At 46.6% G+C, this 11,504-nt stretch overlaps 1 protein-coding gene across 1 annotated transcript; it reads right to left on the reverse strand.

Moving 5' to 3' along the window:
* Positions 1 to 575: 575 nt before the first annotated feature.
* AVPR1A (arginine vasopressin receptor 1A) lies at positions 576 to 3,664 on the reverse strand. The gene is made up of 2 exons (XM_075723786.1): positions 2,656 to 3,664; positions 576 to 859 (listed from the first exon to the last, which is right to left on the reverse strand). The coding sequence occupies exons 1-2, from the start codon at positions 3,662 to 3,664 to the stop codon at positions 576 to 578; spliced, it is 1,293 nt and encodes a 430-aa protein (XP_075579901.1).
* Positions 3,665 to 11,504: the final 7,840 nt, after the last annotated feature.

The raw sequence follows: 11,504 nt of genomic DNA on the forward strand, positions 1-11,504 counted from the left end.
GCTAGACCTTTACAAGATAAAGCAGTATGCTCAATTAAATTCCCAATAACTTGGAGCCTGTCTAACCATGTTGCTTATCTGGACAGTCAGAACTTTCTCCCAACTCTTTTCATTTGTGTTTAAGACTAAATTGTGATCTTGCTCATATCATCTTCTTTCCCTGTGACTTCAACGGACAATCATGAGAAGTTTTAGGCATTGACACTAGAGAGTGACGCTACCCCAACACATGCCAACTCCGCTATTTTTACTGCTTTGAACAACAAGCAAACAATGCACTTAGTATTTTAGAAACAACAACAAAAAAATTAAAATAATAAATTCTATTTAGAAAAATAATTGCTTTATTGTTGTCATGCCTTCCTGATCAGTTGCCCAAGTCCTAAATACCTTTCAGAAAATAATTCACACGCTGCATAATAGCTTATTGAGCAATGCGGCACATTTTGTCTTATAGCCATCTTAGTCATTCGTTGTTATGATGACTGGTGCCTTTGAGCAGCGTGAAGTGCTATGCCGTGCCCTTCCCAAGAGCTGTTACGGGGCTGCAAGCCCTGCCAGCCCTGGGGCCTGTCTCAGGTTGGAATGGGGATGAAGCTGGTCGATTTGGAGTGGGGCGACTCTCTCCAGGTGTTCAAGCTGTGGGTTGGGCTTCTGTTGTTGGTAAAAGAAGTCTGTCTCCTGCTGTTGCTGTTTGAATCTTCTTTACTCAGCGTTTGCTTTACTTTTTGGCAGCAAGGGAAGCTCTGTATACAATCTTGCAGGAGGTGCCCGCTGAAGAACATGTAGATCCACGGGTTACAGCAACTGTTCAGACTGGCCAACAGAGCCGTGACGGTAGTCGCAGTGTTTTCAGAATCTGGGAAGGGGGGAAGAAAAAGGTTTAATGATCAAAAGAACATTCAGACCATTCAGTCAATTGCTTCATTAACTATTGGATTTATTTTCCTGAATAATTCTAGTTCTAGAAGTTGAGCAGCAGCATGTAAAATGAATAATGAGGACATAATCAGGAAAGTTCTTATTTATGTAAGGCTGCCATTGAAGTCAATGGGAATTTGTCTGAACAGACTTCAAAAAGCTGTGACAGAAGAAGTTACCGGGCAATCCATCCAAAATAACTCTTTAGTCCCGTTTCCACTGATGTTTATCCACGTGTTGATAAGCTCATGCTTCAAACACTGAACAGTTTTTATTCAGACTTTTGTTTTAAAAATTGGTTACCCTGGGAAGCAATGGCAAAATTCCCACTGATTTCCCACTGCTTTCAATAATACTGAATCCTGCTGTATACATTGGCATGCTGAAAAGTGTTGAATGCTCAAGTAACTACTGGCCTGTGCATCTTATACAGATTTCAGAGGTTGAACAAATTTTACTTAAGGGAAAAATGGAAGTTAGCACTATGCAATAAAACAGTTATGGTCTTCTACCATCAATAACTAGTTAAATTATCAAATGTTCTAAATATATATTTAGTGTAATCAATTATTAGTGACCTTTATTTGTTTAATTTGTTTAATTGATGTGTTAGGCAGCTCCGTAGATTTAAAGAATCTCTTCAAACAAACCTACCAAATACCCATCAGTTTAATTAGGTTTGCATTTCTTTTGAAGTAAAAAAAAAAAACCAACAAAAAAAACCCCTATTTGTCTACTGCAAGCCTTTATTTCTCTGTAGAGACCTGCATTTTAGGCTTGACTTTAGTCCCACGTTAGGGGCAATCAATGCTCTCACCACAATAAGTGATACTTTGGGAATATTAAAAAAAAACCCCAAAATTATGAATTCCGACATTTTGATTTGCATCTTTTTCATTACGAGGAAACAGGGTGTATATGACTATGCTGCCTGTCGTTCCCCATGTAATAACTTTTAAACTCTTCAATTATTTTCAGCCAGATTTAGTAGAGGGACAGGTCTCTCCAAAACGCTAAATTGCCACTGTTTTGTGAGAATTGGTGGCTGACTAAAGGAGTTACTCCTTTAGTTACGCCTGCTGAGAGGAAGGGTTCGGGGTGTGCTCAGCCCCACTATTAGAGAGCGGGGAACGCACATGCGAAGCAGTTACAGGAAAGCAGGCTTAGTAAGTTCCCTGCTCATATAAGCATTCGTGGCATATATATGCGTACGCTTAATGAAAACACAGAAGGTTTTATTCATCGGCAGCTTCAAATGGAAGAAAATGTTGCTGGTTCCAATTAACGCAGCAAGTGTTTCAGTCCCCCTCGGCCAGTTTTGCTCTGGATGAGAGCGCGGCGGCTGCGGCTCCTTCCCGGGGGCCCGGCTGCCACCGGCGGCCGCTCCGCTCCGCTCCGCCCCGCTCCGGCTGCTCCCGGGACCCGTCGAGCCGAGCGCCGCGGGCTCCGCGCCCCCGCTCCCCGCGGCCGGGGAGTGCGAGCGGTGCCGGACCGGGGGCGGCGGCCCCCAGTGCTGGCTCTCGGCAGCACCAAGGCGGCCCCGGGGCGGAGGGCTTCGGGCCGCCGCTCCCCGGGGGGGCGAGGGGCTCCTGCAGCGAGACGGCGCCGGGAGGGAGCGGCCCGGCCCCGCTCCCGGCTCTCCGCGCCCCGGCTCCCCCACGCTCGGCTCGGGACGGCGCAGCCCCCCGGGACAGCCGGCTGCGGCCCCGCAGGAGCCCAGCGAGCGGCACCTACCGACCCAGGGGAAGCGCTGGTCCCAGACGGACCACATCTGGATGGTGAAGAAGGGCGCCCAGCAGACGACGTACGCCGAGACGATGACGAAGGTCATCTTGACGGTGCGGATCTTGGCGCGGGAGATGGTCTTGACGCTGCTGACACAGGGGGCGAGCAGCAGCCCCCGCCGCGGGCCGCCGCCGCCCCCCGCCCGCCGCCCGCCGCCCGCCGCCGCCTCCCCCGGGCGCGTCTTGCCCCTGACGTTGCGCCAGATGTGGTAGCAGATGAAGCCGTAGCAGGTGACGAGGATGAGGACGGGCGCGACGAAGATGCCGCCGGTGATCCAGGTGATGTAGGCGCGGGGACCCCAGGGCATGATGAAGTGCGCCCAGCAGTCGTAGACCTGCGAGCCGCGCTCCACCTCGCTGAGGGAGAAGATGAAGTACTGCGGGGTGCTGAGCAGCAGGCTGAGCGCCCAGGCGGCCGCGATCATCCCGTAGGAGCGCTTGGTGGGCTGCTGCAGCGTCTTCAGCGGGTGGCAGACGGCGATGTAGCGGTCGGCGGTCATGGCCACCAGCATGTACGCCGAGGCGAACATGCCGAAGACCTGCAGGTGCTTGACGACCCGGCAGAGCCCGTCGGGGCCGTGGAAGCGGTGGGTCACCTCCCAGCAGAGCTGGGGCAGCACCTGGAAGAAGGCCACCACCAGGTCGGCCAGGCTGAGGTGGCGGATGAAGAGGTGCATGCGGGAGGCCTTGCGCGGCGTGCGCCGCAGGGCCAGCAGCACGCTGCCGTTGCCCACCACCGCCACGGCGAAGGTGACGGCCAGCACGGCGATCTCCAGCTTCGCCAGCTCCTCGTCCCGCCCGAAGGGGTCCCAGCCGCCCAGGCTGCCGTTCGGCGACCGCGACCACGCCTCGGGGCTGGGGCTGCTGCCGCCGCCGCCGGGCTCCGCCGCCCGCCACCGGCTGCCGTTGCCGGGCGAGGGCGCGGCCCGGGGGGAGCCGGCGCCGCCGGCGAGGCGCATGGAGGGGGCTGCGCGGAGGGGCCCGGCCCGGCCCCCGCACGCCCGCTCGGCCGCCGCCGCCGCCGCCGCCGCCGCCGCCGCTGCCTGCCCGCTCCGGAGCGCCGGGCCAGGTGCCTTTATCCCCCGCCGCGGGAGGCGAGGCGAGGGGGGAGCTCCCGTGCCAGTGGCTGCCCAGCGCCTGACGCCAGCCCCCTCCTTCCCCCGGCTGCCGCCGCCGAGGGAGCGGGGCCGCTCCGCCCAGCCCGGGCTGCTCCCCGGGGGAACGGGGCCCGCCACCCCCTCCGGCGGCGAGGGGAAGCCCCACGGGGAAGCGGGAAGAGCTGCTCGGGCTGAAAGGTGGCGCCCGGCGAGCTCCCTCACGGCCTCTGAAAGCAGCACTTAAAAGTTTAATTGGGAATAAAACTCTTGCCCTAGCCGGGCGGAGCAGGTGGAGGGCTGGCAGTGCCAGCCTACGCAACCCCGAGTCCGCTTCTACCCCAGGCAAAGGGGCCGGGCGGTAAGAAGTGCTGGCTTGGCTCTAAGAGAGATCCCATCTGGGCCTTTGGCGTTTCACAGTGGTGCTGGGATAAACCCCGGCAAAGTGAATGATCAGAAAAAAAACCAACACCGAGTTTGAAAGCAGCTTGCCAAACCTAATGCTTTTAAAGCTTTCGGGATTTCATCTAGGACAATACGTGTCCTCCAGATGCTATCATATAGGTCTAAAAATCATGTGTCTGCAAGTATGATCAAAATCTCCTCATTTTCTAGAGGGTTCCTGGCGGTGGGTCAATTAAATCTCTGTTTCAAACATGTTTGAGCTGAAGAGTTTTCTTCCTCTTGGTAGAGTGGACTTGGTGCAAATTCTGGTCCCGTTGCCAGGAGTGTGGATTTACACCCTGATTTCACCAGAACCTGAATTTGACCATTGAGAAACCGTTTCCTTCAGTCACACAAAAATGCATAATACTACAACAAAGGAATACTACATTAGATGCCGATCCTACTTTGTTTTTCATAAAACTCTCTGGGTCCGCTCATATGTGATGGCAGTTAAATTTAGCTGCAAAAAATATGTGGGTTTTTTCCTACTGGTTTTACAGGAAGAAGGAAAAAGGGTGAAGAATTAAAGATTAAATCTCCACTTCTTCGATTAAAAAGATGTTTCCAAAAGTTTTGACTCCAGAAGAGTCTTCCAGCTTAAAATACATGAAGATGATATGCTTCCGAACTGGAAGCTGGAATTGTGCAAGGATTTATCCCAGGCTTTTTGTCTTTTTCTGGACTTGTTCACCTGTGAGAGGGTACGTGCACCCACGCCAGGCTGCCACTACCCTTCCTTTGCTTGGGGGTCAGTGGCAGTAGTCTAGGAGGGCACCTGCTCCAACAGTGCAAATATTGGCTTTTCTGTCAAAAGCTGCAAAAAAACCCCCCAAAACCTGGAATACAGACAAAAAATGTGTCTGTCCTAAATTTCCAGTAAACAGATTTCTTTAAAGGTGCCTTTGTTCCAAAGGCTAATTTTTATGAACAGTTTGGTGCATTATTCACAGCTTAGTGCCTCTTCCATCCTATATTGTGAACATTGCTGAAGGTATTGGTAAGAGAGTAAAACTTTGTGGCGTCTAAAACTTTGTAAGTCAAACTCACATTCACACACACACACACACACACACATACAGAGCACGTCCCAACTTTTCAACAACAGATCCATAATGTTACCTTAGCTGTACATGGTATTAGACCTAGGAAACCATATGAACCACACAACACATCAATGTGTGTGACTATAGGTTTCAGGTCGAATACAGAGGGAAATTCAAGCCACGTATCACAAATCTCACAATACCGTGCAACTACCAAGGCCTCTTTCATATCCAAAGCATCATACCCTGCCATGAGAAGAATTCCGTGCCTGTGTCTCTGACATGCTTTACAGGAGCTGAACGCTGCGTGAATGAATGGTATCACTCAGGAAACTCAGAGCTCTAACAGGTTTTCTGCCGTGCAAAACATGTAAGGATCATAAAGCTCTGTTCACTACCGGGTATGTCATTTCATTAATAGAAGAGGTGAAAACTTCAGGCGTAAGAAAGACATGTTTATAACAGCCAGACAGTAAGTTAAGGGTGATTGTGCTAGTTCAGAGAGACTGAGAGTTTGTCAAGCCCACATCATCTCATATTTCCCTTCTCATGTATCACAGCCCATACTTGGTTCCCCTCAGTAGTGTTTGTAAGAATGTTTCCAGAGAAAAGGGCTGGAAACTTGCCTCAGCATCATTGCAGTGGGCTGCACCTAGTGATTATGTGCAATGTTAAGCATGAAATGAGTACTGATTTTTCCTGCACTGTACTCCATCAGACAGCAGTAACCTAGGGCTAGTCTTTAAGGTGCTTTTTTTTTTTTTCCATTCCCAAAATTAGTGAATATTGATGTTTTTATAGGTAATATATCTAACCAGGCTATTGCAAATTTGTTTCTTTCTGTCCTGGTTTCGGCTGGGATAGAGTTAATTTTCTTCCTAGTAGCAGGCGTAGTGCTGTGGTTTGGATTTAGGATGAGAAGAATGTTGATAACACACTGCTGGTTTAGTTGTTGCTAAGTACTGCTTATGCTAGTCAAGGACTTTTCAGCTTCCCATGCTCTGCCAGGTGCACAAGAAACTGGGAGGGGGCACAGCCAGAATAGTTGATCCAAACTGACCAAAGGGCTATTCCATACCATGTGACGTCATGCTCAGTATATAAGCTATGGGGAGTTGGCCAGGGGCAGTGATCGCTGCTCAGGGACTGGCTGGGCATCAGTTGGTGGGTGGTGAGCAATTGCATTGTGTATCACTTGCTTTGTATATTATTATTACTATTATATTATGATTGTCATTATTATTTTACTTTATTTCAATTATTAAACTGTCCTTATCTCAACCCAGGAGTTTTCTCACTCTTACTCCTCCGATTCTCTTCCCCATCCCACTGGCACAGGGGGAGTGAGCAAACGGCTGCGTGGTGCTTAGCTGCTGGCTGTGGTTAAACCACGACACTTTCAACAGACCCAGGTAATTCAGCGGAGAGTTTTATTTATATCTATATTTATTTATATCTTCAAAAATGTCCTCCTGCTCTAGACATTAAGTAAATTCAGGGCTCTTGAGGTTTCTATACTGTTTGATGAGCATCTAGTCTGATCTTGTTTCCTTAATTCTAATGGTATCAGTATGTAGACAGGGGAAGCCTTAGATAAGATGCTGTTGTTCAAATTAATCAGTATAGTTTTCAGTTTTCCAAGTAGGTGTCCTTTATGAAGCTGAATGAGTAATGCTCTCCTATCTGACCAGACATGGAGAGGGTTCTTCTGCCTACAGAAAGTTGTAACACGGAGAGTAACTTGGGGAAAAAGCAGTTAACGGAAAACTTGTAGAATACCCTTCTAAAGAGCAAAATTGTCACTAGGAAGGCTGCTAGGGAAAATGAACATCTTTGCCCTGTGATTCACCTGGAGCTCAGCTTGGAGCTGAAGTCTCAGTAAAGAAAATTGAGATTGCTGTTAGAAGAAGCCTTTATTTGTTCTCCCTAGGCACACAGCTTTCTATAAAAATGTCTAAGGATGGCAAGGGTTTCTAGCGTGTTCTCTTCTGGCATACAGATTTTTGTAAAAGTGCTTAAAGGTTGCCAGATATCTTTCTGTATGTTGAATAAATTGATGACTGAACGGCTTCTATAAAATACTCAAACCCTTAATTGGAACATGACCTGGTTTGTTGCCAAATGCAGCTGTTTTCCATTCATCCCTTGCTGTTGAGGTGGTGACTCTTGCTGCCTTTAAACAGTCTTAGTCTCTTCTTCCCGGGCTAAAGAAATGCTTTGAGCAAGTCAAAGGCTCAGGATTTTAATCCTGGGAATTTGGTGATGACTCGTATTCTGCAAGATAACTTTTCACAAAAAAGTAGGGGGCTTTCAGCATAATCTTCTTCAGGAAAACTGACAGTTTTGAATTGTAGCTGTTTGTAGTCAAAACATGATTGTCTGCCAGGTTTTGTAAAGAGTTTCTCTCACCGTTAGAGTTGCAAAAAAGCAATATAAGCAAAAAAAGAAGGTCACATTTTAATCAAATAAATTCCTCATGCAGGATGAGGGTTAAAGCATTGCTAAAAAAAGGAGGCCTGTTTATTTGTAGAGGATTCAGCTGTCTTGTTAAATAGCAAATAAACCATCTGCATAGATATGAACAGTTGTCTCCTGTGATCTGCCTCCAAGTTTGAAGCATCTGTACTTTTCCTTTCCACATACACTATTTAGTAAGTAAGGCTGAGTTTGATAGCCCCAAGTTTGAGAGCCACAAGACTTAGATACTGCAGATACCAACCTTTAAAATCACAGCTATGGGAACCAAGTATGGGAGAAAGCCTGTGTTCTTAGTGATGGGCTGCTGAAAGCTGGGGACACCGGGGAGGCAAGCAGACACCCCATCCATTTACCATCCCCGGGAAGGAAATGTCACCTGAAGGCAGGCAGGAGGACCTCTGGGACTCAACACAGCCTTCTGAAAAATGCCTTGATTACAACCTGTACTGGTCTAGCTTTTTGGCTACCGGACCAAAACTAAATGGAGAATTGCCCCCAAACCACACTCAAACCAGATTACAAGTCTGAATTCAAGGTTCTCAAAAGGCTGTAGTACAAGACCAAGGAATGAGTAAGACTGAGGGCAAACTCCCACTCTGGAAAATATGGAATTAAGTAATCTGCTGCAGGAGACAGGCCTTCAGGATTAGCTCTCAGGAATCAGTTTGCAAAAGCCCAGTTCATTGTCTGGAAATGTCTAAAAGTGGCCAGGAAACAGGCAGCCTTAACATTATGCTCCAAGTTTTCCTTTGCTTATTAACTGAAACCACATCCAGATCCAGATTCTAGTATTTTTACACATACGAATTTGTATCCGACCATCCCTGCCTTACTGCGTTTCTCTCTTTCCATACTGGAGGTTGAATGTGATATTTAAAGCAGTACCATAGAGCAGCCTATATGGCTAAACATCATCAGAAGCGGCATGTTGCCCTTCTTCTCCTTCATTGCAGCCTTGCTGACCTGGCTGATAGCAATCAGGGCCTTTGGGAGTCAAAGAGTTCAACCATTCCCTTGCAGAAATGTTAACACAGCAGCTTCCCAGCCTGTCCGGATTTCAAGACAGCAAAGGAAATGGGCATTTGGAGGGGGGAAGAATGGGCCTTTGCACGTTTATAACCTTGTGGAAGGAATGCACCGAAAACCACAATGAAAGCTCCTGCCTTTCCCCGTTGTGTCACGTTGTTCAGACTTTCAGCACGTCCAAGGCATAATAAAATCTGCCTGAGACAGTTTAACTAGAGCCTCAGCCAGCAATCTCTCATTTGATTTGAAGGATTAAAATCATTGGGGCATAAATCCACGGATTCATTCAATGCTGTCATTGGCAGAAAAGGAAGAATTTCGAACTGAGCTTCCTCATGCTGTATCAACCTTGTGAAATGGTATAACCTCAGACTTCCCAGACCTGAAAGAGGCTTAATATACATTTTACACTTTTACAGATACTGCATCAGTGTTTTTGCTTTAAGCACATAATCAGTAGTCATATCTCTCAGTTCCCTTATTTCAGAGACGTTAAAGGCTCTCGTTGATGGTCTTTAGTATGCCTGGAGCCAGTTTTTAAATTATTCCTATCTAGAGTTTCATTCCATCTGTAACCTCCTGTTTACATCACAGTGTTAACACCTACCTTATGCTTCCTTATGCCTTTTACAAGTTTTGATTCATCTAGGGGCAATTTAATAATGTTTTTTTGTGTTCTCTCCTAGTTAACCTATGCTAAGCCAAACCAAAGGAAAATATTTTATAAAGTTTGGTGGCAAGAGTAATCAGTAATCACTTAAGGTTATTCATGTGATTTCTTCTTAGAAAACACTTGACATAGTGAGATGTGACTCTCTTACAAAAATGTTTAGTACTAGTAAAAATTCTCTTCAGGCATTGAAAGTAGTCGGAAGGAATACAGACAATGTACACATGACATAATTTTTCTGAGGGATTTAACTGCAATTGACAATAACACTATCAACTGATTCTAGGAAGTGGTCCAAAATATTTGGTAAAAGCTAGTCATTGTAGAAAATTGCCTTATTTATCCCAGAACTATGCCAAGAAATGAAAGCATACTGTATTTGAGAATACACTGGCAGAGTGTTACTGCTTCATAATTCTAATTGAAAGACAGAGGCACTTAACATTTAAGGAATAAAGGGAATCATGTTTCTGATTATGACAAAATTTATTTTAGTAGCTATCCTTAAGAAACACATTCTATAGCGTTTTAAAATTAACTGGTTTTGAAACTGTATAAGTCAGTATTCTCATGGTGATCATTCTAAAGAGTCTGCCAATATGGAATATTGGTGATTGATGCAGAATACTGATGCAACCATTAATGTAAAGAAAACGCCACGCAAATAATCTGTACTGAAAATATTGTGGCAGCTGCATTCTCACAAGCTTGGTAGTTCAGGGTGCTAACACCACAGTCATTCTGTCACTGCTTTACTGAGAAATAGGATCCAGTCTTTCTAATGGAGTGGTGGAGGTCCAAATGCCAGCTAGTCTTATGGATAGTTATGGGATGTTCATTGTTCCTGTTTCTATGGGACTATCCTCTGTGAGACTGTCCTCTCAGTCTAAAGCCCAATCCTCTGTGGAACAGAGCTAGCTAAAAATGTTTTAATCAAAATGCTTTAATCAAAATGCTTTTTCATTAGAATGCCAGTTTGTCAAAACCTTTCTTTCATTCCAACGCATATCGCTGCTCAAAATTTAAAAGGTTGAGGGAGATAGAAAGAGGTATTGATATACCCAAGGGTAATTTTTTATAATTTCCATATTGTAGGTGGAGTTTTCTGATGCTACTTGATTGGGATGGTGCTTTGCCATGCTGCCTGAGGAAACCTCTAGGAAGGAACAGGATGTGCAGTCCAACTGGCTCAGTAGAGCTCACACTTGATGTTATCAAGGCTTTGCTCGTGGTGATCATTGTGTCTCCTAGTGGGTCTCCCAAAGAAAAGGGCTCCAATCCGTGATTACCACAGCTCTACACAAAACTTTGATAATTGTAAGGACTGCCACAGGCTTCTTCAAATCCAAATATAATGTGTAATCTATAAGCTGTTCTAGTCCTTGCAGCTGTGTGATAAATTCCTTGAATGGATGAGACCTGGCAATACAGAGTATATTTCGTCACTGCTTTAACACACAAGTTTAACATCCTGAAGGCTGCAGATGAGTTGAACTCTTTAACCTGAGCTGTGGCATGCAGTATGTTCAACATGCAGAAGAAGCAAAGAGCACATTCCCTGCCTGCTTCCAGTGTGCCTTCTCTTATCGCATCTGCCGCCCCTATTCGAGCCAGCGACAAGCTGGCAATGCAGACAGCACAGACTCTCCACTGCTCAGGCCTCTCCAGAGATAAAAAAAAAATAAGTAGTGGTATTGAGGAGGGCAGAGGAGGTTCAGACATTGAAAGTCAGAGAGAAGAAAACTGAAATACAGGGCAGGGAGGTAGATGGATCTTGGAGCAGAGTCTGTAGAGTAACACGTGAGAATGTAAAAGGAGAATCCAAGCAGGGTGATGAGAGGCAGCCCCGTGTCTCGGGCACCCTGGTGCCTCGACCTTAGTTTCACACACCGATGAGGTAGATTTGGGGGTTGAAGAAGACCAAGGAAGCAGAGAAGAACAGGGGGAATGGTTTATGGTATTTAGATGATGCATTGAGTATCTTGGCTGCTGATTTCCTTGGTTTTTTAAATGCATGTGGGTGGAGAATAGTACCTAGCAG

This window comes from Pelecanus crispus, chromosome 1 (assembly GCF_030463565.1).
Source record: "Pelecanus crispus isolate bPelCri1 chromosome 1, bPelCri1.pri, whole genome shotgun sequence".
Lineage (NCBI taxonomy): Eukaryota > Metazoa > Chordata > Aves > Pelecaniformes > Pelecanidae > Pelecanus > Pelecanus crispus.

What these genes read in the sequence shown, in the direction of transcription:
- AVPR1A (XM_075723786.1), bottom strand. Translation starts at nt 3,664, where the DNA reads ATGCGCCTCGCCGGCGGCGCCGGCTCCCCCCGGGCCGCGCCCTCGCCC. An exon ending in CCAGCGCTTCCCCTGGGTCG is followed by an intron (nt 860 to 2,655) that starts GTAGGTGCCGCT and finishes CCCCCTTCCCAG; the next exon opens with ATTCTGAAAACACTGCGACT.